The sequence below is a fragment of the Mustelus asterias genome, chromosome 1, assembly GCF_964213995.1.
Source record: "Mustelus asterias chromosome 1, sMusAst1.hap1.1, whole genome shotgun sequence".
Taxonomy (NCBI): domain Eukaryota; kingdom Metazoa; phylum Chordata; class Chondrichthyes; order Carcharhiniformes; family Triakidae; genus Mustelus; species Mustelus asterias.
In genome coordinates, this window is record NC_135801.1 from 194,795,722 (window position 1) to 194,822,634 (window position 26,913).

The following is a 26,913-nucleotide window of genomic DNA, read 5'->3' on the forward strand; positions in this document are numbered from 1 at the left end:
AAGATGAGGGCGGCACGGTAGCACAGTGGTTAGCACTGCTGCTTCACAGCTCCAGGGTCCCGGGTCCGATTCCCGGCTCGGGTCACTGTCTGTGTGGAGTTTGCACATTCTCCTCGTGTCTGCGTGGGTTTCCTCCGGGTGCTCCGGTTTCCTCCCACAGTCCAAAGATGTGCGGGTTAGGTTGATTGGCCAGGTTAAAAATTGCCCCTTCGAGTCCTGAGGTGCATAGGTTAGAGGGATTAGCGGGTAAATATGTGGGGGTAGGACCTGGGTGGGATTGTGGTTGGTGCAGACTCGATGGGCCGAATGGCCTCCTTCTGCACTGTAGGGTTTCTATGATTTCTAATTGCATCCCATCTTGGGTTTGATCTGGAGCTTGGTCTTAGCCCAAAGGCTGAGCAGGTAATGAGGAATTTTTCAAAGTACAAACATGATTATAATGTAGCAAATGCAATAGCCAATTTGTGCACAGCAAGTTCCTCGGTACAGCAATGTGTTGATGGAATCACATCACGGTAACAGCGCAGGAGGCCATTTGGCCCACTCTGTGACTGCCCCTGCTCCCCTGCCCCCTCCTCATGGCCCTGCAACACGTTTCCCTCTTTAGGAGTTTGCTCAGTTCCCCTTCTGACTGAGCTGGGAGTTTGAATCCACTGATCAATGGCTGACAGCACACATTGACTATTCCACATCTCCTCAGAAGGCGGTGGAGATAGGGACACAGAATATTTTTAAGGCAGAGGTAAATAGATTCTTATTAGGCAAGGAGTAGATGGAAAATGTGGAACTCAACACAAACAGATCAGCCATGTCTTATTGCCCAGCGGTGCCCCCGGGCATGAGTACCTTCGCAGTGCCAGCTTGTGCCCCTTGGCACTGCCTACCGGGCATCAAGCCATGCCAAGGGGTAGGTGGTAGGCCAAGGGGCTGGGGCCTATGGGCGGAGCCAGCTGAGGGCAGGGCCTCGGGGGTGATCGGTGAGGATGGGGATCCCGCTGCCACTTGCATGGGGATTGGTCGGGGCTGGAGGAAGGCCAGCGAACAGGGTGGCCTGCGGGGGTGGTCTGCCTCCCGGGAGGGGGGTCTGGCTCCCGGGGGGTCTACTCCCCGGTGGGAAGTCTGCTGGGTGGGGGGGGTTCTGCCTCCTGAGGGGAGTTTGCCTATTGGGGGGGTCTGCCTCCTATGGAGGGGGTCTGCTGGGGAGGGGAGTGCGGGGGGGAACGTTATATATGTCATCTATATGGATTTCAGTAAGGCATTTCACAAAGTCCCACATGGCAGGTTGGTTAAGAAGGTTAAGGCTCATGGGATACAAGGAGAAGTGGCTAGATGGGTGGAGAACTGGCTTGGCCATAGGAGACAGAGGGTAGTGGTCGAAGGGTCTTTTTCCGGCTGGAGGTCTGTGACCAGTGGTGTTCCACAGGGCTCTGTACTGGGACCTCTGCTATTTGTGATATATATAAATGATTTGGAAGAAGGTGTAACTGGTGTAATCAGCAAGTTTGCGGATGACACGAAGATGGCTGGAATTGCGGATAGCGATGAGCATTGTCGGGCAATACAGCAGGGTATAGATAGGCTGGAAAATTGGGCGGAGAGGTGGCAGATGGAATTTAATCCGGATAAATGCGAAGTGATGCATTTTGGAAGAAATAATGTGGGGAGGGGTTATACAATAAATGGCAGAGCCATCAAGAGTATAGAAACACAGAGGGACCTAGGTGTGCAAGTCCACAAATCCTTGAAGGTGGCAACACAGGTGGAGAAGGTGGTGAAGAAGGCATATGGTATGCTTGCCTTTATAGGACGGGGTATAGAGTATAAAAGCTGGAGTCTGATGATGCAGCTGTATAGAACGCTGGTTAGGCCACATTTGGAGTACTGCATCCAGTTCTGGTCGCCGCACTACCAGAAGGACGTGGAGGTGTTAGAGAGAGTGCAGAGAAGGTTTGCCAGGATGTTACCTGGTATGGAAGGGCTTAGCTATGAGGAGAGATTGGGTAAACTGGGATTGTTCTCCCTGGAAAGACAGAGAATGAGGGGAGATCTAATAGAGGTGTACAAGATTATGAAGGGGATAGATAGGGTGAACTGTGGGAAGCTTTTTCCCAGATCAGAAGTGACGATCACGAGGGGTCATGGGCTCAAGGTGAGAGGGGCGAAGTATAACTCAGATATTAGAGGGATGTTTTTTACACAGAGGGTGGTGGGGGCCTGGAATGCGCTGCCAAGTAGGGTGGTGGAGGCAGACACGCTGACATCGTTTAAGACTTACCTGGATCGTCACATGAGCAGCTGGGAATGGAGGGATACAAACGATTGGTCTCGTTGGACCAAGGAGCGGCACAGGCTTGGAGGGCCGAAGGGCCTGTTTCCTGTGCTGTACTGTTCTTTGTTCTTTGTTACTGCTGGGGGGTGGCTGGAGATCAGAGCGCTCCGGGACAGGGGCGGGGGGGTGGGGGCTGGCCTGGGAATTGTTGTGGGGGCCGCGATTGGGCTGTGGGGAGGGGGCTGGAGGGGCAGCACTGCAGGGGGTCCCGGGCTGGCCAGCGATCGAGCTGGTCAGCAAACGGGGAGTCTGACAGATCGGGACCACTGCGCATGCGCAGAGATCCGGAACTGTCAGACTCCGGTGCGAATAAGCCCCGTCCCCCCCGAGCTTTCAATGATATTCACGATTGGGATCTCTGCACTGCAGAGAGTGGGTGATTCGGTTCTGAACTCCCACTGAAAAAACAATCGTGATTTGCCCCATTTTTCCTGCGAATTCAGCACTTAGAATTTTTGGGGGGAATCGCCCCCAGAGTGTGCAGCCTCCTGAATGGGGATTAATGCAGTGAGGGGTTCGCTTGTTTTGAGGCCGAGGGAATGAAAGGGTCAGAGTTTAAAGTGTTGTGATGCAGGGTGATGATGTCAGGATGAATATGCCAGTTTGTGTGTTGGTGTGAATGTTCTGGAAGTTTGTGTACACGGATTCTGAAGCAAATCTCCTATTTGCATGGCACAGAGCAGTTCTGCTTTTGGACATGGCCGAGGGATGGGGCGGTTCTGCTTTGTAGGGTCATGCGTGACTCTGGTTTCTGCATCTCTGAACCTCCTGGGCTATCAGTGTGTCCAATGCTCAGCACCTTGTCAAAACAATGATCTCACTCACTGGTGCAGCGCTGTGTGACGATTCATCAAGTGTAGAGGCAGGAGGATCAGCCAGGCTCCTGCTCTTCTCAATATAGAGGGACCTTCTGTTCACACACACACTCACACACACACTCAGACACACTCACACACACACTCACACACACTCACACACACACACTCACACACACACACACTCACACACACACACACACACACTCACACACACACTCACACACACTCACACACACTCAGACACACACACTCACACACACACTCACACACACACACACTCACACACACTCACACATACACTCACACACACACACTCACACACACACACTCACACACACTCACACACACACTCACACACACACTCACACACACACACACTCACACACACTCACACACACACTCACACACACACACACACACACACTCACACACACACACACTCACACACACTCACACACACACACACACTCACACTCACACACTCACACACTCACACACACGCACACTCACACACACACACTCACATACACACACACACACAATCACACACACACTCACACACTCTCATACACACTCACACACACATACACATACTCACACACACACACTCACTCACTCACTCACACACTCACACACACACTCACACACACACACTCACTCACACATACACTCACACACACACACCCACTCACACACACACTCACACACACACTCACAGACTCACAAACACACAGTCAAAGACACACACACACACTCACTCACACGCTCACACACTCACTCACACACACACACTCACACACACACTCACACGCTCACACTCACAGACACACTCACACACACACACTCACACACACACTCACACGCTCACACACACACTCACACACACGCTCACACACCCACTCACACACACACAGACTCACGCACACAGACTCACAAACACACACACTCACACACACATACACTCACACTCACATACACACACTCACAGACTCACACACACACACACTCACACACACACACACACACTCACACACACACACACTCACAGACACACACAGACTCACACACACACACTCACTCACACACACACTCACACACGCACATTCACAAACACACACACTCACACACACTCACAAACACACACGCACACATGCACACACTCACAAACCCTCACACACTCCCACACACACACACACTCACACACACGTACACACTCACGCACACATACACTCACACACACAACACACACACACACACACTCTCATTCTCACACACACACACAGACACACTCATGCACACACTAACACACACACCCACACACACGCGCACACACTCACACATACATTGAATACAGGAGTTGGGACGTCTTGTTAAAGTTGTACAAGACATTGGTAAGGCCACACTTGGAATACTGTGTGCAATTCTGGACACCCTGTTATAGAATAGGTTTTTTTTAAAACAATTATCGAACTTTAATTTTCACAGTTGTTGTGACCTAATTTCCACAATCTGGACGCCTAAAAACTTGAAGCACTCGATCCTTTCCACTTCATGCTCATCGACGTATACAGGGGCACTTCCACCACTACACTTCCTGAAGTTGATGACTATCCCCTTTGTTTTCCATTGAGGGAGAAGTTATTGTTGCCGCACCAGTTCACCAAATTCTATATCTCATTCCTGTACTCTGTCTCATCATTGTTTGAAATTCGACCCACTACGGTGGTGTCGTCAGCAAACTTGAAAATCGAGTTGGAGGGGAATTTGGCCACACAGTCATAAATATAAAGAGTACATTTTGGAGCTAAGAACACAGCCTTGTGGGGCACTGGTGTTGAGGATGATCGTGGAGGAGGTGTTGTTGCCTATCCTTACTGATTGTGGCCTGTGGGTTAGGAAGTTCAGGACCCAGTCGCAGAGGGAGGAGCCGAGCCCCAGGCCATGGAGTTTGGAGATGAGTCTGTACGAATAATGGCGTTGAAGGCTGAGCTGTACTCAACAAATAGGTGTCTGAGATAAGTGTCCTTGTTATCTAGGTGTTCCAGGGTTGAGTGCAGGGCCAGGGTGATGGCTTCTGCCGTGGACCTGTTGTGGCGGTAGGCAAACTTCAGTGGGTGCAGGCAGTCTGGGAGGCCAGAATTGATTTGTGCCATGGCTAACTTTTCGAAGCACTTCATAATGATGGATGTCAGAGCCGCCAGACGATAGTCATTAAGACACGCTGCTTGGCTTTTCTTTGGTACTGGGATGATAGTCGCCTTCTTGAAGCAGATAGGCACCTCAGATTGTTGTAAGGAGATGTTAAAGATGTCTGTGAATACTCCCCACCAGCTGGTTCACACAGGATCTGAGTGCTCATTTGGGTACCCCAACCAGGTCAGTCGCTTTCCGTGGGTTGACCTTCGAGAAAGCTGCTCTGACATCTGTGACGGTGACCTCGGATACCAGTTTGGCTGTGGCTTCCAGGGTGGAGGACATGTTCTTGCTGATTACTTGCTCAAAATGGGCATTTAAAAAAATATTCATTTGTGGGACGTGGGCGGCGCTGGCTTGGCCAGCATTTATTGTCCATCCCTAGTTGCCCTTGAGAAGGTGGTGGTGAGCTGCCTTCTTGAATCGCTGCAGTCCATGTGCTGTGGGTTGACCCACAATGCCATGAGGGAGGGAATTCCAGGATTTTGACCCAGCATAGAATGCGTTGAGCTCATCGGGGAGGGGTGCATTGGAGCCGGCGATTCTACATGCCTTCCTTTTGTAGCCTGTTCTGTCTTGCAGACCTTGTCATAGTCGGTGGGAGTCCTTGTGGCTAGCCTGGGAGTCTAGCTTGGTCCAGTACTGTCTCTTGGCACCTTTGATAGTTCTCCGTAGATCGTATCTGGATATCTTATGGCACACGCTATGACATGCACACACATGATGCAGACATGCACTCTGCGTGTGTGCATGCTCATGTTTATGTGTGTGTGTTTGGATGTGTATATGTGTATGTGATGAATGTCTGTATTTGTGTGTGTCATTGTGTGAAGAGCGTGTGTGTGTTTGTTGCTGTATGTGCATGGATTTATGCATGTGTTTGAGTGTGTGGTTTTTAAAAATTCATTCATGGGACATGGGCGTCGCTGGCTGGGCCAGCATTTATTGCCCATCCCTAGTTGCCCTTGGAGGGCAGTTGAGAGTCAACCATATTGCTGTGGCTCTGGAGTCACATGTCGGCCAGACCAGGTAAGGATGGCAGAGTTCCTTCCCTAAAGGACATTAGTGAAACAGATGAGTTTTTCCATCAATCAACAATGGTTTCATGGTCCTCAGTAGATTCTTAATTCCAGATTGTTCTTATTAAATTCAAATTCCACCAGCTGCCGTGGCAGGATTAGAACTGGGGTCCCCAGAGAGAGAGTGTGAGTGTGAGTGTGTGTGTGTGTGTGTGTACCCAGGTTCAATTCCCAACTTGAGTCACTGTCTGTGTGGAGTCTGCACGTTCTCCCCGTGTCTGCGTGGGTTTCCTCCGGGTGCTCCGATTTCCTCCTGCAGTCCGAAAGATGTGCTGGTTAGGTGCATTGGCCATGGTAAATTCTCCCCCAGTGTACCCGAACACCCGATCAGTGTGGCAACTGAGGGATTTTCACAGTAACTTCATTGCAGTGTTAATGTAAGCCTACTTGTGACACTAATAAATAAACTTTAAAACTTGGCAAATTATCTTCGGCTAACAAATGTCCATCAAACCCATATCTCAGCAACAAAAATATTCTTCCATCATTTTGATGGGATTCAGCAAAGAAAATGCAGGAAACATGGAATGAAAGCAAAGCTTTCAGCACATCATAAATTTATTTATTCAGGCATAAAACTACAAAACAAGGTAGAAAATACAAATAGAAAAATAGAAATTATTGATCCTCTGAGCTGCGGAGTGGCTGTCCTGACAGAGAACCTCTGATGGACAGGTCTAATCTCCAAAGTTAAGCATTAATTGTGCGAGTGCCCACTGATCCCTGTGTTCATTGGCGTTTAGAGGAATGAGAGGTGATCTTATTGAAACGTATAAGATTCTGAGGGGACTTGGCAGGGTGGACGCGAAAAGGATATTTATCTTGGCGGAGAGACTAGAGCCAGGGAAACACAGTTAAAAATAAGGAGTTGTCCATTTAAGATGGAGATGGAGAGAGATGTTTTCTCTCAGAGAGTCGGGTTATAAACTCTCTTCCTCAGAGAGCAGGCAATTGAATATTTGTATGTGATCACCTAATGGACACTTTCAACTTCTTCTCACCTTCTGCATCCTCATTTACATTCCCTTTGTCCAATCCCACCACCCCTCCCTACCTCATAGTGTAAATCTCTGCTCATTCTCTTTCCTCTCAGCTCTGATAAAGGGTCACCCGGACTCGAAACGTTGGCTCTATTCTCTCTCCACAGATGCTGTCAGACCTGCTGAGATTTTCCAGCATTTTTCTGTTTTTGTTTCAGATTCCAGCATTCACAGTATTTTGCGTTTATCTGAGTATTTTTAAAACTGTGTTAGATAGATTCCACACATTGACAAGGGCGTCAAACAGCCAAGGTGGTACGAAGGAAAGAGGAGTTGAGGCCACAATCAGATCAGCCATGATGTTATTGAATGGCGGAGCAGGCTCGGGGCTGAATGGCCTACTCCTGTTCATTTGTCGGTTCATTTGGTATCATTGACTGTGCTCTCAGGGAATCATTTTCATTTATCGAAAGCTGGAACGTTGATCGAGGCAAGATCGACGGATCTTAAAATACCCAAATGTAGTATTCAAACCATAGAACCACAGAACAGTTACAGCACAGAAGGAGGCCATTTGACCCATCCTGTCCATGCCAGCCTGAGAACAGCTGGCTACCCTTTCTAATTCCACAGCATCTGAACTGCCAGTGGGTTTTGGGGTGATGGGAGAGTCAGTGTGATAGACAGCCGCTGCCCTATAGCTTCAGACCCCAGGGTATTTGAATTCACAGAATCTATTTTTTTCTTTTTTTTTGGGTGGGGGGGGGGTCCTTTTAAAAAGTTTTTTAGACCGGTGGCCTTTTAAAAAGGGTGCCCCAATCTCTTGAAGGCTGAGGTTCCTGATGGGGCGGATTCATTCTGAGTCCACCCCACCTCCTCCCCAATTATGATAGAGTCATAGAGATATACAGCATGGAAACAGGCCCTTCGGCCCAACATGTCCATGCTGACCAGGTTTCCGAAACTGAACGAGTCCCGTTTGCCTGCGTTTGGCCCTTATCCCTCTAAACCTTTCCTATCCATGTACCATGTACCTTCTTTCTATGATGTGGAGATGCTGGTGTTGGACTGGGGTAAACACAGTAAGGAGTCTAACAACATCAGGTTAAAGTCCAACAGGTTTATTTGGTAGCAAACGCCACTAGCTTTCGGAGCGCTGCCCCTTCGTCAGGTGAGTAAGAGATCTGCTCATAAACAGCAAACAGGGCATATAAAGACACAAACTCAATTTGCAGAATAATGAATAATGATTGGAATGTGAGTCTTTACAGGTAATCAAGTCTTAAAGGTACAGACAATGTGAGTGGAGGGAGCATTAAGCACAGGTTAAAGAGATGTGTATTGCCTCCAGACAGGGCAGCCAGTGAGACTTTGCAAGTCCTGGCAAGTTGTGGGGGTTACAGATAGTGTGACATGAACCCAAGATCCCGGTTGAGGCCGTCCTCATGTGTGCGGAACCTGGCTATCAGTCTCTGCTCAGCGACTCTGCACTGTCGTGTGTCGTGAAGGCCGCCTTGGAAAACGCTTACCCGAAGATCAGGGGCCGAATGCCCATGACCGCTGAAGTGTTCCCCAACAGGAAGAGAACAGTCTTGCCTGGTGATTGTAAATTGAGTTTGTGTCTTTATATGCCCTGTTTGCTGTTTGTTAGCAGATCTCCCACTCACCTGACGAAGGAGCAGCGCTCCGAAAGCTAGTGGCGTTTGCCACCAAATAAACCTGTTGGACTTTAACCTGGTGTTGTTAGACTCCTTACCTTCTTTCTATGCCAATGTTCCAGTGCCCCACAGAAGGACAGAATGAGAGAGTAAAGCAGCTGATAAAGGATGGAGATTGGTCACTACGGGCAGCCAGTTAGCAGGGATGTAGTTGGGAGGTAGTTTGAAAGGAATCTGAAGGAGGCAGCGTGGGTAACAGGATGGAGGGGGGGATCTGCATTCATTCTCAAACTCTGAGCGTCCCATCCCTATATGGCGCTGAGATAAATGAGGGTCTTGAACCACAGCAGGCAATGTGGTCTTGGAATTCTTTGTAGCGATTTGACCCAAATAAGCAGGCTGCTCACAACTTCCGAGGGCAGGTAAAAGTCAACCACACTGGGTGTGAGGCTAAAGTCACATGGAGGCCAGGACCAGGGAATCACAACAGGCTTTCTACCCTAAAGGACATTGCATTATTCACAATGATCGAACACCTTCACAGCCCCGTCTGCTAAACCTGGCCCCAAAAAGCTGAGGGTTTTTTTCTGTTTATCCTCGGAGAGTTCTGGTCTGTCCCCAGACCTGCTTGGGGCTAAGTGAAGAGCTGTAACACAATCCTTCTCAGGTGAAGAGGCAATGCCAGTGCTGTAAGGTCAGTTCACTGGATTAGCATAGCAGGAATGGAAAAATTTCAAAGGGCTTGACACCTGTTCATCTTGAAACAGACCCCAAGGAGAATACTTTGGAGGGGCTCAGATGCTTAAACAGAAAGCTGCTCACAGAAATGGAGTAGAGATGATAGAGGCTCATAAAATCCCACCCGAGGCCAACGAAGAATTCCGTTCTCCGAGCCTCGAGGCGGCAAACTTCCGGCCTACGTTTCTACTGGGCCATCAAACACTCCCAGGACAGGTACAGCATAGGGTTAGATACAGAGTAAAGCTCCCTCTACACTGTCCCCCATCAAACACTCCCAGGACAGGTACAGCACGGGGTTAGATACAGAGTAAAGCTCCCTCTACACTGTCCCCATCAAACACTCCCAGGACAGGTACAGCATAGGGTTAGATACAGAGTAAAGCTCCCTCTACACTGTCCCCCATCAAACACTCCCAGGACAGGTACAGCACGGGGTTAGATACAGAGTAAAGCTCCCTCTACACTGTCCCCATCAAACACTCCCAGGACAGGTACAGCATAGGGTTAGATACAGAGTAAAGCTCCCTCGACACCGTCCCCATCAAACACTCCCAGGACAGGTACAGCACAGGGTTAGATACAGAGTAAAGCTCCCTCTACACTGTCCCCATCAAACACTCCCAGGACAGGTACAGCATAGGGTTAGATACAGAGTAAAGCTCCCTCGACACCGTCCCCATCAAACATTCCCAGGACAGGTACAGCACGGGGTTAGATACAGAGTAAAGCTCCCTCGACACCGTCCCCATCAAACACTCCCAGGACAGGTACAGCACAGGGTTAGATACAGAGTAATGCTCCCTCGACACTGTCCCATCAAACACACCCAGGACAGGTACAGCACGGGGTTAGATACAGAGTAATGCTCCCTCGACACTGTCCCCATCAAACACTCCCAGGACAGGTACAGCACGGGGTTAGATACAGAGTAAAGCTCCCTCTACACTGTCCCCATCAAGAATTCCCAGGACAGGTACAGCACGGGGTTAGACAGCGTAAAGCTCCCTCTACACTGTCCAAGGGTCTGGTAAAAGCTCAGCAATGTGAATCATTAACTTTGTTTCTGTTTCCTCAGCTGCTGCAAGATCTGCTGATATTTCCAGCAATTTGTCTTTTGACCCCAAGAACCTTCCAGAACTCACAATTTTGGAGAATTCCCCCTTATTAGAGCATTGTGTTTGCCTGCTATCTTTGATTGTAAGTTAGGTGCAGACCTGTATTCTGGGTCTGTGCTCACTGAGATAGGGAATGAGTCTGATCCCAATTCACTTCTCTTAGGATCCAAATTGAAAAGAGATTGCTATGTAGTTTAGAGAATGGAAATCAGTTGTTAGTTCTGTTGCACTTGCAATCCTAACAATAACAATGCCCTTTCCCCCGCTTCATCTCCAACATAATGACAACGCCAGATCTTGTTCATTATCCTCACTATGGTAGCATTTGCTTATTGAACTTCAAAACACCCAAAGGCTTCTCCTGAATTGCTTCTCTGTCACGATGGACAATTCACTCAAGGTTTAATAGTCTTTTCTTTTAGGTTCACATTTTATAAAGAAGGTAGGTGAGACACAAAGTGCAGTTCAAAACCATTCACGGGCTAATTTACTTCCTGATGTCTGCTTCTCCTTCCTGTGACGCATGTTTGAAATCGTCACCTTCATCACAATTAACATCCACCTCAACGTCACTGTCCTGCTCGGTGCTTTGTGAATCTGTGGCTCTGGGACTCCAGGCAGACTGGTCCGACTTTTCCTGCTGCGTGGTGACCTCCTCCGTCTGCTGCTGTCTGCCTTTGGTGCTTGACTCATTCCTCGGGTCAGTGAGCTCTTCCTCCTCAGCTTTGAACCAGTTGGATTTCTCTTCCTCGGGCAAATCCTGTGAGACACAGAGGGGTTAGACATACGAGGATGTGAAGGCATCATGGGAATGGTTCCAAGGATGAGGAACGGAAGATAGGTGGAGGTAGGTGGAGTTGTGGATAGTGCAGAAAGGTTACAGCGGGATATAGATCAGCTGCAGATATGGGCGGAGAAATGGCAGATGGAGTTTGACCCGGGCAAGTGTGAGGTGCTGCACTTTGGAAGGTCAAATGTTCAGGGTAAGTATACAGTTAATAGAGGTTTACAGCAAGGAAACAGGCCCTTCGGCCCAACTTGTCCATGCCACCCTTTTTTTGAAACCCCTAAGCTAATCCCAGTTGCTCCCATTTGGCCCATATCCCTCTATACCCATCGTACCCATGTAACTATCTAAATGCTTTCTAAAAGATAAAATTGTACACGCCTCTACTACGACCACTGGCAGCTTGTTCCAGACACTCACCACCCTCTGTTGCCCCTCTGGACACTTTTGTATCTCTCCCCTCTCACCTTAAACCTGTGCCCTCTAGTTTTAGACTCCCCTACCTTTGGGAAAAGATATTGACTATCTACCTTGTCTATGCCCCTCATTATTTTATAGACCTCTATAAGATCACCCCTCAGCCTCCTACGCTCCAGAGAAAAAAGTCCCAGTCTATCCAGCCTCTCCTTATAACTCAATCCATTAAGTCCCAGTAGCATCCTAGTAAATCTTTTCTGCACTCTTTCTAGTAAAATAATATTGTTTCTATAATAGGTGACCAGAATTGCACACAGTATTCCAAGTGTGGCCTTACCAATGTTTTGTACAACTTCAACAAGACATCCCAACTCCTGTATTCAATGTTCTGACCGATGAAACCAAGCATGCTGAATGCCTTCTTCACCATTCTGTCCACCTGTGACTCCACTTCCAAGGAACTATGAACATGTACCCCTAGATCTCTTTGTTCTGTAACTCTCCCCAACGCCCTACCATTAACTGAGTAAGTCCTGCCCTGGTTCAATCTACCAAAATGCATCACCTCGCATTTGTCTAAATTAAACTCCATCTGCCATTCGTCAGCCCACTGGCCCAACTGATCAAGATCCCATTGCAATTGGAGATAACTTTCTTCACTATCCACTATGCCACCAATCTTGGTGTCATCTGCAAACTTACTAACTATGCCCCCTATATTCCCCTATATTCTCATACAAATCATTAATATAAATGACAAATAACAGTGGGCCCAGCACTGAGCGGCACGGTAGCACAGGGGTTAGCACTGCTGCTTCACAGCTCCAGGGTCCTGGGTTCGATTCCCGGCTCGGGTCACTGTCTGTGTGGAGTTTGCACATTCTCCTCGTGTCTGCGTGGGTTTCCTCCGGGTGCTCCGGTTTCCTCCCACAGTCCAAAGATGTGCGGGTTAGGTTGATTGGCCAGGTTAAAAATTGCCCCTTAGAGTCCTGGGATGTGTAGGTTAGTGGGATTAGCGGGTAAATATGTGGGGGTAGGGCCTGGGTGGGATTGTGGTCGGTGCAGACTCGATGGGCCGAATGGCCTCCTTCTGCACTGTAGGGTTTCTATGTTTCTATGATCCCTGAGGCACACCGTTGGTCACATGCCTCCAGTTTGAAAAACAACTCTACAACCACTCTCCGGTTTCTGTCAAGAAGCCAATTTTGTATCCATTTAGATACCTCACCCTGGATCCCGTGAGATTTAACTTGATGCAACAACCTAAATACCTTCCAACAATTTACCCACCGCAGATGTGAGGCTCACTGGCCTGTAGTTCCCAGGCTTTTCCCTGCCGCCCTTTTTAAACAAAGGCACAACATTTGCCACTCCCCAATCTTCAGGCACCTCACCCGGGACTATCGATGATTAAAATATCTCGGCTAGGGGACCCGCAATTTCCTCCCTAGCCTCCCACAATGTCCTGGGATACACTTCATCAGGTCCCGAAGATTTATCTACCTTGATGCGCTTTAAGACTTCCAGCACCTCCTTCTCTGTAATATTTACACTCCTCAAGACATCACTATTTATTTCCCCAAGTTCCCTAACATCCATGTTTTTCTCAACAGTAAATACTGATGAGAAATATTCAGTTAGGATCTCACCCATCTCTTGTGGATCCGCACATAGATTACCTTGTTGATCCTTAAGAGGCCCTACTCTCTCCCTTGTTACTCTTTTGCCCTTTATGTATTTGTAGAAGCTCTTTGGATTCTCCTTTGCCTTATCTGCCAAAACAATTTTATGTCCCCTTTTTGCCCTCTGTATTTCTCTCTTAACTCTACTCCTACACCCCCTATACTCTTCAAGGGATTCACTTGATCCCAGCTGCCTGTGCATGTCATGTGCCTCTTTCTTCTTCTTGACCAGGGCCTCAATATCCTGAATCATCCAGGGTTCCCGACTTCTGCCAGCCTTGCCCTTCACTCTAAGAGGAATGTGTTTACCCTGAACCCCGGTTAACACATTTTTGAAAGCATGCTACTTACCAGACATTCCTTTGCCTTCCCACAGACTCCCCCAATTAACGTTTGAAAGTTCCTGCCTGATACCATCAAAATTGGCCTTGCCCCAATTTAGAATTTTAACTTTTGGGCCAGACCTATCATTCTCCATAGCTATCTTAAAATGAATAGAATTATGGTCACTGGTCCCAAAGTGATCCCTCACTAACACTTCTGTCACCTGCCCTTCCTTATTTCCCAAGAGGGGGTCAAGTTTTGCCCCCTGTCTAGTCGGGCCATCCACATACTGAATGAGAAATTCCTCCTGAATACACTCAACAAATTTCTCTCCATCCAACCCTCTAATACTATGGTTGTCCCAGTCAATGTTGGGAAAATTAAAATCTCCGACTATTACCATCCTATTTTTCTTGGAGCTATCTTTAATCTCCTTACATATTTGCTCCTCAATTTCCCGCTGACTATTTGGGGGCCTATAGTACAACCCTATCAAAGTGATTTCCCCCTTCTTATTTCTCAGTTCTACCCATATAGACTCAGTGGCTGAACCCTCGGATATATCCCCTCTCGGTACGGCCGTGATGTTTTCCCTAATCAAAAGTGCAACTCCCCCTCCTCTCTTACCTCTTGTTCTATCTTTCCTTTCGCACCTGTACCCTGGAACATTGAGCTGCCAGTCCTGTCCCTCCCTTAGCCATGTTTCAGTAATTGCTATAATATCCCAGTCCCACGTAGCCATCAATGCCCTGAGTTCGTCTGCCTTGCCCGTCAGGCCTCTTGCATTGAAATAAATGCAGTTTAATCTGGACATCCCTTGTTCTCTGTCTTGCTTTTGCCTGATCTGTCTGGTACTAGGATCACTGACACTGCCTGTGTCAGTATGGCAGGACTCTTATCAGCATTGATGTACAGAGGGCTCTTGGGGTTCAAGTCCATAGCTTGAAGTGGCCACACAAGTGGATAGGGGGTAAAGAAGGCATATGGCGTGCTTGCCTGTATTGGTTAGGGCATTGAGTACAAAGTCAGGATGTCATGTTGCATCTTTATAAAACTTTGCTTAGGCCGTACTTAGAATATTGCATTCAATTCTGGTCACCGCATTACAGGAAGGATGTGGCGGCTTTGGAGAGGGTGTAGAAGAGGTTTACCGGGATGCTGCCTGGGTTAGAGGGTGTGAGCTATAAGGAGAGGCTGGACAAACTAGGGTTGTTTTCCCTGGAGCGGCGGAGGCTGAGGGGAGACCTGATAGAAGTCAGATAGATTGACGGGCAGAGTTAAACAGGAAATATATGAAGTTATCCACTTTGGTAGAAAAAACTGAAATGTTTCCTGAAGGGTGTGGGATTGTGAAGTGGTGACATCCAAAGGAACCCGGGAATACGTGTTCCTAATTCACTGAAAGCTAATATGCACACTCAATAAGCAGTTACGCAGGCTAATAGAATGTTCATCTTTATTGAAGAGGATTTGAGTTCAGGAGTAAGGAACTCTTGTGGCAATTTTGCAGAGCACTGGTGAGACCTCACCTGGAGTACTGTGCCCAGTTTTGGTCCCCTTATCTAAGAAAAATAGAGGGACTGCAACATGGATTCACCAGACTAATTCCTGGGATGGCAGGATTGTCCTATGAGGAGAGATTGAACATTGGCAAAACATTGTCACGTTGTTCTTGGTGGGAGCTTGCTATATGCAAATTGGCTATTGAGTTGTCGACACTCCGAGAGCACTTCACTAATTGCACAGATTACGAGATCATGAGGTTGTGAAAGGAGTTATGGAGATGTGAATTTAATTATCTCTGACCTTGCAGCATTCCCTCGGTACTGTATCAGCTTGCAGAGTTAGTGATGACATTTAAAGCACCTCTGAAGTTTGGAAGCAATAAGCCAGCAACATGAAGATATCACTAATCCTTAGAACAAAGAACAAAGGACAAAGAAAATTACAGCACAGAAACAGGCCCTTCGGCCCTCCAAGCCTGCACCCACCATGCTGCCCGACTGAATTTACGCAAACTTAATAATCAATCCAGTTACATTTTCCTCCAAATCATTTATATATATTACAAACAGCAAAGGTCCCAGCACTGATCCGTGAGGAACACCACTTGTCACAGCCCTCCATTCAGAAACGCACCCTTCCACTGCTACCCTCTGTCTTGTTTGACCGAGCCAGTTCTGTATCCACCTTTCCAGCTCACCTCTGATCCCATGCAACTTCACCTTCTGCACCAGTCTGCCATGAGGGACCTTGTCAAGGGCCTTACACACGACAGATTAGGACAGGGGCATTGAATGTGATACTGAAATCAGAATTCGGGCCACGTTCTCCCCGTGTCTGCGTGGGTTTCCTCCGGGTGCTCCAGTTTCCTCCCGCAGTCCAAAGATGTGCAGGTTAGGTTGATTTGCCATGCTAAATTCTCCTTTAGTGTCCCAAGATGTGTAGGTTATGGGCGGGGGGGGGGGGGGCGGGGGGGGGGGGGGATAAATGTGTGGGGTTAAGGGGATAAGCCTTGGGGATGATGCTCTGTTGGAGAGTCGGTGCAGACATGATGGGCTGAATGGCCTCTTTCTGCACTGTGGGGATTCTCTGATATTTCTATGATATTAGGGTTTGGAGTTCAGCGCCTCTGGAAGAATGTCAATGATATGAGAGTTTGTTCTGCTGAAAGCTGTGGTGCTGACTCTGAAAGCTGCTGTGCTGCCAGCTAACCAAGTTAACGCAGCTCCTAGCGAACACAGCAATAGAAGTGTGAAGCTGTGTGTGCTTGAAGTCACAGCCTCACCGCCTGTGCCAGTCCTGTCATTAACCACCACGTGACACCATCTATTCCTCAACCGTCTCGCTTTTTTCACAGCTGCTCAATTTCACACTCGCCGTGCGCAAACATACCTAACAATTTACAGGTGGGCAGGGGCACAGAGGGGGCTCGCAAGAAAGGCTCACAACTGGAGTCGGTAATCTTTACACCACGCACATCAGTCTGTGATCAGCTGCAGAACATGGCACAGTGCATACAGGCGACACGGTGGCACAGTGGTTAGCACTGCTGCCTCACAGCGCCAGGGACCCGGGCTCAATTCCCGGCTTGGGTCACTGTCTGCGTGGAGTCTGCACGTTCTCCCCGTGTCTGCGTGGGCTTCCTCCGGGTGCTCCGGTTTCCTCCCACAGTCCAAAAGACGTGCTGGTTAGGGTGCATTGGCCATGCTAAATTTTCCCTCCGTGTACCGGAGGCGCCAGAGTGTGGCAACTCTGGGGATTTTCACAGTAACTTCATTGCAGTGTTAATGTAAAGCCTACTCGTGACACTAATAAATAAACTTTAAAAACAGAACAGTGCCATGGTTCTTTGGCTAGGAATTTCACCTCTGGGTCAGATCGCACAGATTCATATTGGGGGAGATGGTGGCATATGGTCATGTCGCTGGACTAGTAACCCAGAAATCCTGGGACAAAGGTTCAAATCCCACCACAGCAGCTGGTGGAATTTAAATTCAATTCATAAAATCTGGAATATAAAGCTTGTCTCAGCAAAAGAGGAACGATAAGTGATTATTGTTTAAAATCCCAGCTGGTTCACCAATGTCCTTACCCGGTCTGGCCTACATGTGACTCTCGAGCCACACCAATGTGGTTGACTCTTAACTACCCTCTGACCTCTGAACATAAGAACATAAGAAATAGGAGCAGGAGTAGGCCATCTAGCCCCTCGAGCCTGCCCCACCATTCAATAACATCATGGCTGATCTGATAGTGGTTTAGTTCCACTTACCCGCCCGCTCCCCTTAATTCCCTTATTGATCAGAAATCTATCTACCTGTGACTTAAACATATTTACCAAGGTAGCCTCCACTGCTTCAATGGGCAGAGAATTCCAGAGATTCACTACCCTCTGAGAGAAGTTCCTCCTCAACTCTGTCCTAAACTGACTCCCCCATATTTTGAGTCTGTGTCCTCTAGTTCTTGCTTCCTTTCTAAGTGGAAAGAATCTCTCTGCCTCTACCCTGTCTAGCCCCGTCATTATCTTATATGTCTCTATTAGATCTCCCCTCAGCCTTCTAAACTCCAACGAGTACAGGCCCAATCTACTCAATCTCTCCTCATAAGCTAACCCCCTCATCTCCGGTATCAACCTGGTGAACCTTCTCTGTACTCCCTCCAAGGCCAATACATCCTTCCGCAAATAAGGGGACCAAAATTGTACACAGTACTCCAGTTGTGGCCTCACCAGTACCTTGTACAATTGCAGCAAGACCTCCCTGCTTTTATACTCCATCCCCCTCGCGATAAAGGCCAACATTCTATTTGCCTTCTTGATCACCTGCTGCACCTGCAAACTGAGTTTTTGCGATTCATGGACAAGGACCCCCAGGTCCCTCTGCACAGTAGCATGTTGTAATTTTTCACCATTTAAACAATAGTCCATTTTACTATTATTCCTTCCAAAGTGGATAACCTCACACTTACCAACGTTATACTCCATCTGCCAGATCCTTGCCCACTCACTTAGCCTATCCAAATCTCTCTGCAAACTTTCCGCATCCTCCACGCAATTCACTTTCCCACTCAACCTTGTATCATCCGCAAACTTTGTTACCCTACACTCGGTCCCCTCCTCCAGATCGTCTATGTATATGGTAAACATTTGAGGCCCCAGCACCGATCCCTGCGGCACGTCACTAGTCACCAACTGCCAACCAGAAAAGCACCCATTTATTCCAACTCTCTGCTTCCTGTTAGATATGATGTGGAGATGCTGGCGTTGGACTGGGGTGAACACGGTAAGAAGTCTCACAACACCAGGTTAAAGTCCAACAGGACTTTAACCTGGTGTTGTGAGACTTCTTATCCTGTTAGATAGCCAATCCTCAATCCACGTGTTGTGAAGTTGAGTTTGTGAAGTGTGGTCCTTTTAAAAGCTGGTTTTGTGTTCAGTGCTTGGATGTTTAAAATGCAGGTACACGGGGTACACAGATTGCAACATTTGTAACAAGGACCAAGCATCAGGGTTGCCTTGGTAACAGGTTCTGCAGGCTTTTGAATTTTGACAGCCTATCAGTTTAAAGAAGGCACTCAGATAACAGGAACCTATCAAATTTGAATTTGCTGCTGTTGACAACATCAGACCGATCCTGGTGTAGGAAAATGGAAAGGTCATCAGAGTTATAAAGAGGAACTCAACCACCTGCCTGCAGTCCAACTGAAGAGCTGCCACCTCTCAACACCTAGAGAGGGAAGAGCAGCTTCCTGCTAGCTAAAAAATATCTCCGAAGAGAACTCTCCATTTATCTAACAAAAGTGGACCAAATCAGAAAGCTGACAGACAGCTGAATTGCCAGAACAACTCCAAAAGTTTTTTTCCAAAGCCACAAAACTTGTTTGGATATTTTTTGACAGTAACTAACTTATTATTTTTTTGGGAAATGAATGGTCCTTGTATTTATTTGAATAGCGTTCCAGTAGAACCTTACTTCAGTTGATATATTACTTTTTTAGTTAAAGTTCCCGGTTGGTTAAATAAATAACTTGTAAATTATTCAAGCGAGTGTCAGCTATTTCTGTTAATGAACTTCTAAACATTAATGAAGAACAGTTCACACTTTTAACAGATTACGAAGCGAGGTATTCGTCTTTGGGTGATTTGGTTTCTCAAAGGGGGATCAACCTCTGCATCATGGGAAGTGGCCTGCCAAGCCACTCTTTTCATGGGCAATTAGGGCCGGATAACAAATACTGGCCCAGTCAGCGACACCCACATCCCATGAAAGAATAAAGGGCAAGAAGTCCCACTCCAGAGATGAGCACAGTACCTGGGCTGCTGCTCCCTGTGCAGTGCTGAGGGAGTGCTGCACAGCTGCAGTGCCGTGTTTCCAGTGAAACATTGAACTAAGGTCTTGTCTGCCTGCTCAACCTGAATGTATAAAAAAAGCCTAAGACGTTAGGGGTTTGATTTTAGTTGAAAATCAAAGGATATGTCCTGGCCAGTGTTTCCTTTTGATTCCTGTGATGTGGTCAGCATTTACAACGCTTGAGCAGAGGGTGGGGAGCCACTTTCTTGAACCACTGCAGTCCACAGTGCATCAGTGCACTCACAGTGCTGTTGGGAAGCGAATTGCAGGTTTTTGACCCAGAGGCTGAAATAAATAGCATATTGTGTGAACCAGATGGGTTTTTAATGAAGTAGTTTCATGGTCACCATCACAGTGGCACAGTGGTTAGCACTGCTGCCTCACAGCGACAGGGACCCGGGTTCGATTCCCAGCTTGGGTCGCTGTCTGTGCGGAGTTTTCACATTCTCCCCGTGTCTGCGTGGGTTTGCTCTGGTTTGCTCCCTCAGTCTGAAAGACGTGCTGGTTAGGTGAATTGGCCATGCTAAATTCTCCCTCAGTGTACCTGGAGTGTGGCGACTAGGGGATTTTCACAGTAATTTCATTGCAGTGTTAATGTCAGCCTACTTGTGATACTAATAAATAAGCTTTATTTAATAAATTGAATTCATCCCCCCAGCTCCTGCAGTGGGTTTCAAACCAGCAACATAAACACTATGCTATCGCAACTCAATCAACATCTCTTTAAAGAAAATCAAGAACTTGTTAATTTTCATGTCATTCTATGTGGGAGCTTGCTATGCACATTTGGGCTAATTGGTGAGCTCTTCCTGCCTGTCCAGTTTGAGATGAGCTACATACAGCCTTTGGTGTACTCATAGCATCCGTACATTTGATCTGAATGTTTGGAGTGTTGTCCTGAGCAAACCCGCACCACTCAATACTGTCAGTTTTAAGTTTGTCACAAGTTTATTTATTAGTATCACAAGTAGGCTTACATTAACACTGCAATGAAGTTACTGTGAAAGTCCCCTAGCCGCCACACTCCGACGCCTGTTTGGGTACACTGAGGGAGAATTTAGCATGGCCAATGCACCTAATCAGCACATCTTTCGGACTGTGGGAGGAAACCCGAGCACCTGGAGGAAACCCACGCAGACACGGGGAGAACATCCAGGCTTCGCACAGACAATGACCTGAACCGGGAATAGAACCTGGGTCCCTGGCGCTGAGGCAGCAGTGTTAACCACTGTGCCACTGTGTCGCCCCCTGGGGGCCAGTCAGTGTTATTAACAAACCACATGTGAAAATGGTCGAGAGCTTCAAATTCCTCGGTGAGTGGATCACCAACATCCTCTCCTGGTCCCTCCACACCCATGCTGTAGTTAAGAGGAGGCTAAGGAAATTCAGCATGTACACTATGACTCACTAACTTTTACAGATGCGCCATAGAAAGCATCCTTTTCGGCTGTATCACAGCTTGGTATGGATTTTCATAGTAACTTAACTGCAGTGTTAATGTAAGCCTACTTGTAACACTAATAAATAAACTTTAAACTCCTGCTCTGTCCAAGACCTCAATAAACTACAAAGGGTTGTGAACAAAATCCAGTCCATCACTCAAACCAGCCTCCCATCCATTGACTCTGTCTACACTTCCCGCTGCCTCGCAAAAACAGCCAGCGTAATTCAGGACCCCACGCACCCCGGACATTCTCTCTTCTACCTTCTTCCATTAGGAAAAAGATACAAAAATCTGAGGTCACGTACCAACTGACTCAAGAACAGCTTCTTCCCTGCTGCTGTCAGACGTTTGAATGGACTTACCTTGCATTAAGTTGATCTTTCTCTACACCCTAGCTATGACTGTAACACTACATTCTGCACTCTCTCCTTTCCTCCTCCCCTATGTACTCTATGAACGGTATGCTTTGTCTGCATAGTGCGCAAGAAGCAATACTTTTAACTGTATGTTAATGTATTGTCACATGTGACAATAATAAATCAAATCAAATCAAAAAATATGGTGCAGTCGGTCTTCCTTTCTTCTGGACTATTATTTAAATGGTAAAAAATTGCAGCATGCTGCTGTGCAGAGGGACCTGGGTGTCCTTGTGCAAGAATCACAAGGAGTTGGTTTGCGGTGCAGCAGGTAATTAAGAAGGCAAATGGAACTTTGTCCTTCATTGCTAGAGGGATGGAGTTTAAAAACAGCGAGGTTATGTTGCAGCTGTATAAGGTGCTGGTGAGGCCACACCTGGAGTGCTGTGTACAGTTTTTGTCTCCTTACTTGAGAAAGGATATACTGGCACTGGAGGGGGTGCAGAGGAGATTCACTTGGTTGATTCCGGAGTTGAGAGGGTTGGCTTATGAGGAGAGACTGAGTCGACTGGGGCTATACTCATTGGAATTCCGAAGAATGAGGGGAGATCTTATAGAAACAGATAAGATTATGAAGGGAATAGATAAGATAGAAGCAGGGAAGTTGTTTCCACTGGCAGGTGAAACTAGAACTAGGGGGCATAGCCTCAAAATAAGGGGAAGCAGATTTAGGACTGAGTTGAGGAGGAACTTCTTCACACAAAGGGTTGTGAATCTGTGAAATTCCCTGCCCAGTGAAGCAGTTGAGGCTACCTCATTGAATGTTTTTAAGGCAAGGATAGATACATTTTTGAACAGTAAAGGAATTAAGAGTTATGGTGGGTGGGCGGTAAGTGGAGCTGAGTCCACGATAAGATCAGCCATGATCTTATTGAATGGCGGAGCAGGCTTGAGGGGCCAGATGGCCTACTCCTGCTCCTAGTTCTTATGTTCTTATGTTCTTCATGTGGTGAGGGAGTGCAAGCAGATAGCTGGGAAGGCCAACTCCTGCATTCGGGACCCCAGGATCTCACACGGGTTATCAAGCTCAGTGAATGCACCTTCACGAGACACTCCAGCCCTCGCACTATAACCATCTCACACTGCTCCCATCACTCACCCCTGGCACCCCCTGGCTCATACACGGAGCTCGTACCTTGCATCCAGATACTCCACCTCACCCTCACAGTGGCTGTGGCATAATGGTATTGTCGCTGGACTAGTATTCCAGAGACTCAGGGTAATGCTCTGGGGACCCGGGTTCAAATCCCACCACGGCAGATGGTGAAATTTGAATTCAATAAAAATCTGGAATTAAGAATCGACTGATGACCATGAAACCAGTGTCGATTGTCGTAAAATCCCATCTGGTTCATTGATGTCCTTTAGGGAAGGAAATCTGCCGTCTTTACCTGGTCTGGCCTACATGTGACTCCAGACCCACAGCAATGTGGTTGACTCTCAAATGCCCTCAGGGATGGCAATGAATGCTGGCCCAGCCAGCGACGCCCACATCCCATGAACAATTATTAAAAAACACCCAGCAATGCTGCCAGCCTTACACCCACCTCTAACTGCCTCCACGTGCTTCCAGCTAATTATCGCCACTACTCCATCAGCCATACACAGGGCTACACAATCAGGGGAATTCTGCCCTCCTTCACAGGGCCAGGCGATCCACGTTAGAGAGGAGCAGAGCAGAACTGACCTGGGGATGAGGGTGTCTGCATCTCATAAGTCCCAAAGTGGAGATGATTGCTTGCATCATAGGACCACCTGCATTGACCCAATGCTGCTGCCAGTGCCCTATAAACAGTGGCCTCTTCCAGCCATCCATTTAAACCTTTCATCTGTTTGTCTCCACACCAGGAATATCACCTTTGAAGTTCTGCTTATGCAGTTGGTTCCAAACTCTCTCTGCAGAACCTCATTCCCAGTTCTACTTGTGTCATTCCTAGTGGACCACTACGATTGGATCATCCCTCCCACTCTAAATTCTTCTCAAACTCAGATTCCTTACAGTGCAGAAGGAGGCCATTCAGTTCATGCAGCCGGCACCAACAATCCCACCCAGGCCCTATCCCCGTAACCCCACGTATTTACTCTGCAAATCTGCCTGACGCCAAGGGGCCAATCTACCTAACCCGCACATCTTTAGCGTGTGGGAGGAAACCGGAGCACCCGGAAGAAACACATGCAAACACGGGGAGAACGTGCAGACCCCACACAGACAGTGACCCAAGACTGGAATTGAACCTGGGTCCCTGTGAGGTAGCAATGCTAACCACTGTGCCACCATGCCGTCCAGTACAAAGACTTGTCTTTAACTCTGGCCCCAAGCAGGTAACACAACCTGGTTGCGGCAACTAGAGAACAGCATCTGGGATGGCACGATGGCACAGTGGTTAGCACTGCTGCCTCACAGTGCCAGGCACCTGGGTTCAATTCTCCCTTACTGTCAGCGGGACTATTCAGGGTAAATGCATGGGGTCATGGGGTAGGGTCTGGGTGGGATTGTGGTCGGTGCAGATTCGATGGGCCAAATGGCCTCCTTTTGCACTGTAGGAATTCTATGATTCTATCTATTTCCCCTGACTATGCTGTCCCTATCATGAACCCATTCCTTTTCACTCCCCTCACTTAAAACGCCTCCTGTATCACATTGTATAGTCGGTTTGTTCATCCAGGCTGTAGCCCATATTCTCATTCACACAGGCAGAAAACAGTTCATACTGCTTTATAAATAGTGGCTCCGCCACTGTGTCTGTGGTCCTCCTACTGTGGAGGTGCCGGCGTTGGACTGGGGTAAACACAGTAAGGAGTCTAACAACACCAGGTTAAAGTCCAACAGGTTCATTTGGTAGCAAACGCCACTAGCTTTCGGAGCGCTGCTCCTTCGTCAGGTGAGTGGGAGTTCTGTTCACAAACAGCAAGGTTGAGAAGGGGGCCCTTCATGAATAACCTCAGCCAGTTCAGGAATTGAACCTATGCTGTTGGCATCACTCTGCATCACTAACCAGCTGTCCAGCCAACTGAGCTAAACAGGGCATATAAAGACACAAACTCAATTTACAGAATAATGAATAATGATTGGAATGCGAGTCTTAAAGGTACAGACAATGTGAGTGGAGAGAGCATTAGCACAGGTTAAAGAGATGTGTATTGTCTCCAGACAGGACAGCCAGTGTGCTGTTTGCGAACAGAACTCCCACTCACCTGACGAAGGAGCAGCGCTCCGAAAGCTAGTGGCATTTGCTACCAAATAAACCTGTTGGACTTTAACCTGGTTTTGTTAGACTCCTTACTGTGTCCTCCTACTGGCCTAAGTTACAGACACACCTGCTGTCTCTGAGCACTAACCGAATCTAAACCACTATCTCATTCATCCAAAAGGGGGCTGGGTTACAGAGAAACATAGAAGATAGGACCAGGAGCAGGCCATTCAGCCCTTCGAGCCTGCTCCCCCATTCATTGTGATCATAGCTGATCATCAAATTCAATAGCCTAATCCTGCCTTCCCCCCTTATCCTTTGATCCCCTTTGCCCCAAGTGCTTTATCTAACTGTTTCTTGAAAACAATCATTATTTTGGCTTCAACTGCTTTCTATGGTAACGAATTCCACAGACTGACCACTCTCTGGGTGAAGAAACTTCTCCTCACTTCAGCCCTAAAAGACTTATCCCATATCCTTAAACTATAACCCTTGGTTCTGGATTCCCCCACCATTGGGAACATCCTCCTTGCACCAGGATGTTGCCTGGCATGGAGGGCATTAGTTAGGAGGAGAGGTTGGAGAAATAATGGTTTGTTCTCACTGGAATGACGGAGGTTGAGGGGAGACCTGATAGAAGTCTACAAGATTATGAGAGGCCTGGACAGAGTGGATAGTGGGAAGCTTTTTCCCAGGGTGGAAGAGTCAATTACTAGGGGGCATAGGTTTAAGGTGCGAGGGGCAAGGTTTAAAGGAGATGTACGAGGCACGTTTCTTACACAGAGGGTGGTGGGTGCCTGGGACTTTCTGCGGGGGAGGTCGTGGAAGAGGATACGATAGTGAGTTTTAAGGAGTATCTGGACAAATACATGAATAGGATGGGAATAGAGGGATATGGTCCCCAGAAGGGTAGGGGGTTTTAGTTCAGTCGGGCAGCATGGCTGGTGCAGGCTTGGAGGGCCAAAGGACCTGTTCCTGTGTTGTAATTTTCTTTGTTCTTTGTCAACCCTGTCTCGTCCTGTTAGAATTTTATTGGTTTCTATGAGATTCCCCCCTCATTCTTCTGAACTCCAGTGAATACAATCCCAACTGACTCAATCTCTCCTCTTATGTCAGTCCTGCCATCCCAGGAATCAGGCTGATAAACCTGGCTGCACTCCCTCTACAGCAAGGACATCCTTCCTCAGATAAGGAGACCAAAACTGCACACAATATTCCAGCTGTGGCCTCACCAAAGCCCTGTATAATCACATCAAGACATTCCTACTCCTGTATTCAAATCCTTTCACTCTGAAGGCCAACAGGATGTTGCCTGGTATGGTGGGCCTTAGCTATGAGGAGAGATTGGGTAGACTGGGGTTATTCTCCTTGGAAAGACGGAGAATGAGGGGAGATCTAATAGAGGTGTACAAGATTATGAAGGGTATAGATAGGGTGAACAGTGGGAAGCTTTTTCCCAGGTCGGAGGTGACGATCACGAGGGGTCACGGGCTCAAGGTGAGAGGGGCGAAGTATAACTCAGACATCAGAGGGACGTTTTTTACACAGAGGGTGGTGGGGGCCTGGAATGCGCTGCCAAGTAGGGTGGTGGAGGCAGGCACGCTGACATCGTTTAAGACTTACCTGGATAGTCACATGAGCAGCCTGGGAATGGAGGGATACAAACGATTGGTCTAGTTGGACCAAGGAGCGGCACAGGCTTGGAGGGCCGAAGGGCCTGTTTCCTGTGCTGTACTGTTCTTTGTTCTTTATACCATTTGCCTTTTTAACTGCCTGCTGCACCTGCATGCTTATCTTCAGTGACTGCTGCACGAGGACACCCAGGTCTCAGTGCACATTCCGCCTTCCTAATTTGAGGCCATTTTGATGTTCTGTCTTTCCGATTTT

At 47.8% G+C, this 26,913-nt stretch overlaps 1 protein-coding gene across 1 annotated transcript in view; it reads right to left on the reverse strand.

Annotated features, from left to right (window-relative positions):
- Positions 1-11,342: 11,342 nt before the first annotated feature.
- LOC144505158 (hematopoietically-expressed homeobox protein hhex-like) overlaps positions 11,343-26,913 on the reverse strand; it is a 62,651-nt gene continuing 47,080 nt past the window's right edge. Inside the window, exon 4 of the mRNA XM_078231122.1 lies at positions 11,343-11,673. Coding sequence (XP_078087248.1) covers positions 11,401-11,673 — 273 coding nt within the window. The 3' untranslated portion in view covers positions 11,343-11,400. The remainder of the gene's footprint in view (positions 11,674-26,913) is intronic.